Source organism: Centruroides vittatus, unplaced genomic scaffold (genome assembly GCF_030686945.1).
Source record: "Centruroides vittatus isolate TY-2023 unplaced genomic scaffold, ASM3068694v2 scaffold_386, whole genome shotgun sequence".
In the NCBI taxonomy this organism is placed as follows: domain Eukaryota; kingdom Metazoa; phylum Arthropoda; class Arachnida; order Scorpiones; family Buthidae; genus Centruroides; species Centruroides vittatus.
Window position 1 is genome coordinate 5,177,236 of NW_027122706.1, and position 2,158 is coordinate 5,179,393.

The 2,158-nt window shown below is 39.8% G+C and overlaps 1 protein-coding gene across 1 annotated transcript; it reads left to right on the forward strand.

The window, feature by feature from the left end:
• Positions 1-1,267: 1,267 nt before the first annotated feature.
• LOC136988802 (uncharacterized) lies at positions 1,268-1,810 on the forward strand. Its single transcript, XM_067286764.1, has one exon. The coding sequence runs from the start codon at positions 1,268-1,270 to the stop codon at positions 1,808-1,810; it is 543 nt and encodes a 180-aa protein (XP_067142865.1).
• The last annotated feature ends 348 nt before the right edge of the window (positions 1,811-2,158 follow it).

Genomic DNA, 2,158 nt, shown 5'->3' on the forward strand with positions numbered 1-2,158 from the left:
TCCAAGACAAAACACTTTTCGGCGACTTACCTTCCTTTTTAGATTACTTGTCGCCGGAAAGTTATTAAAAAGTCCTTTTAAAACACACGAACATGTGTGTTTGTGTTTAGACATTGATGAACTTGGACATTGATGAAATTTGGACATTGATGAACTTGGACATTGATGAAATTTGGACATTGATGAACTCAAGGTTACACGAAGTATTACAAAAGAAATGCAAAATGCTTGTTTGTTTTTTTCTCACTCATTGAGATGTTTTTATTTGAATATTAAACTAAATACAAAATTACATCAGTAAATAATCAACAATAAATAATGTGAGTATGATTGTCGTTCTTCATGAAGAAAAGCCAAGAATCAATAAACTTTTTTCAAACAAGCAGCAACAAACTTCACACTAATTTGTTATAATTAAACAAGTGAACTTCATATATTAACAAGTGAACTTAATAAAGTGAAGTAAAATCATTTAGTATGATATTCATCACAGGTGTCTGCAGAATTCAAAATTGCGAGTTAGTAGTTCGTGAGGTCAGAAAGGCCACTGCTCTAAATGACGTTGAAGCAATTAACACATGCCAGGAATTGAATTGTTATGCAACCCAGAAATTACTTTCGAGATTCTTAAATATCACAGGTAATTTACAGCTAGTCCATGTGTTCACAAATCATAAAGGTATACAGAATAAATCTGATTAGTTATCCATAATATGTGTTTTCTTTACAAATTATTATACTTGGAAATGTGTGCTAATTATCAATCAAATTAACGAGTTTAATTACTCGAGTTGAATCAGCAAAATTCTAAGTAAACTTAAATAAGTTGTGGCCGCCAGCGCCAGAGATCTTGAACACTGCCTGGCAACACTTGCCAACGAAGTTGGCTGGCAACGTAAAAAAAGAGGCGCGAAAGTTCGCGGGTTTTTGCCTGGATGTTGGCCGAGGATGTCGGTGACAGTTCTCACCTTTTTAATAAAGTTTTTTTGTTACTGTTCGTGTTTGTCTGCTTAGTTCTAAAGATCAGTAGGATCGAATGACAAAGTGGTGACCCGAACGTGATCCGATTAACGAACTACCTGGACTTTCGACTGAATTGGATAGTGAACAACTCTGTGTCTATGAAGGAACATTTTTAACAGGACATGCAGGTATGATCAGTTTCTGAATCGTAAATTCAATAAGACGACTAAGAGTGCGTGACTCGGGCTAAGCCTAATCAAAGACTATCCCGCTTTCCTTGTACCCGCATAGTTAGGCGCCCGAAATGGCGGAACAGAACGAGTTGGAAATCGGACGTGTACAGGCAAAAATGCCTATCTTCACTAAAACCAACATCAAATTATTTTTTGTGCAGCTAGACGCAGCTTTTGCCATTAATCGGATTACAAGTGAGAACACTAAGTACAACTATTTAATCAATTCCCTGGACGCGGAGATTCTATCTAACGTCAGTGACTTAGTATTTGACCGTCCAGCCGAGGCTCCGTTTACTAAACTCAAAGATCGACTCCTCGAAATTTTTCAGAACTCCGCTGCTAAAGAGGCTAAAATTCTGCTTGAAGATCTGGCGTTAGGGGATCAGAAACCCAGCGTTTTACTCCGTAAAATGAGGGAGCTTTCAGCGGGCAAGATTACCGAAGAATTTCTTAGAAACTTGTGGCTCCAACGTCTCCCCAAAAATATTCAGACAGTTCTGGCTGTTAGCGGTGATGAACTAGACAAGCTAGCCATCCTTGCTGACAAGGTTGCTGAACTTACAGAACCAACCCAACTGGCCAGCATCAACTTAGAAGCCGAAATCCCGTAATCAAAAATCTCGAAATGCAGATTTTAGAACTCACAACGAAGGTTGCAGAACTTAATGTATCGCGTACTGCTCGTCCCCGTTATCGTAGTAGAGAGAGAAACCGACATGACCCGAATTCGAGGTATCGCATTAGTTCACGCCCTCGAGGAAGAAGCCTCAATCGTCAGGGATATTGTTACTACCATGATAAGTTTGGATCAGCCGCTAGGAAATGTCGTTCGCCGTGTTCCTTCGACCGAACTGCTGATCAGGGAAACGAGCGCAGCCAGCCGCAGTAACGGCCTGTGGGTCCAGCCTGGCTCCTAAATATAGCCGTCTGTTTGTGTATGACAACAAAACTGGCCTAAA

Bases quoted from the DNA above. Each gene is read 5' to 3' on its own strand.
- LOC136988802 (XM_067286764.1), top strand. From the start codon at position 1,268: ATGGCGGAACAGAACGAGTTGGAAATCGGACGTGTACAGGCAAAAATG.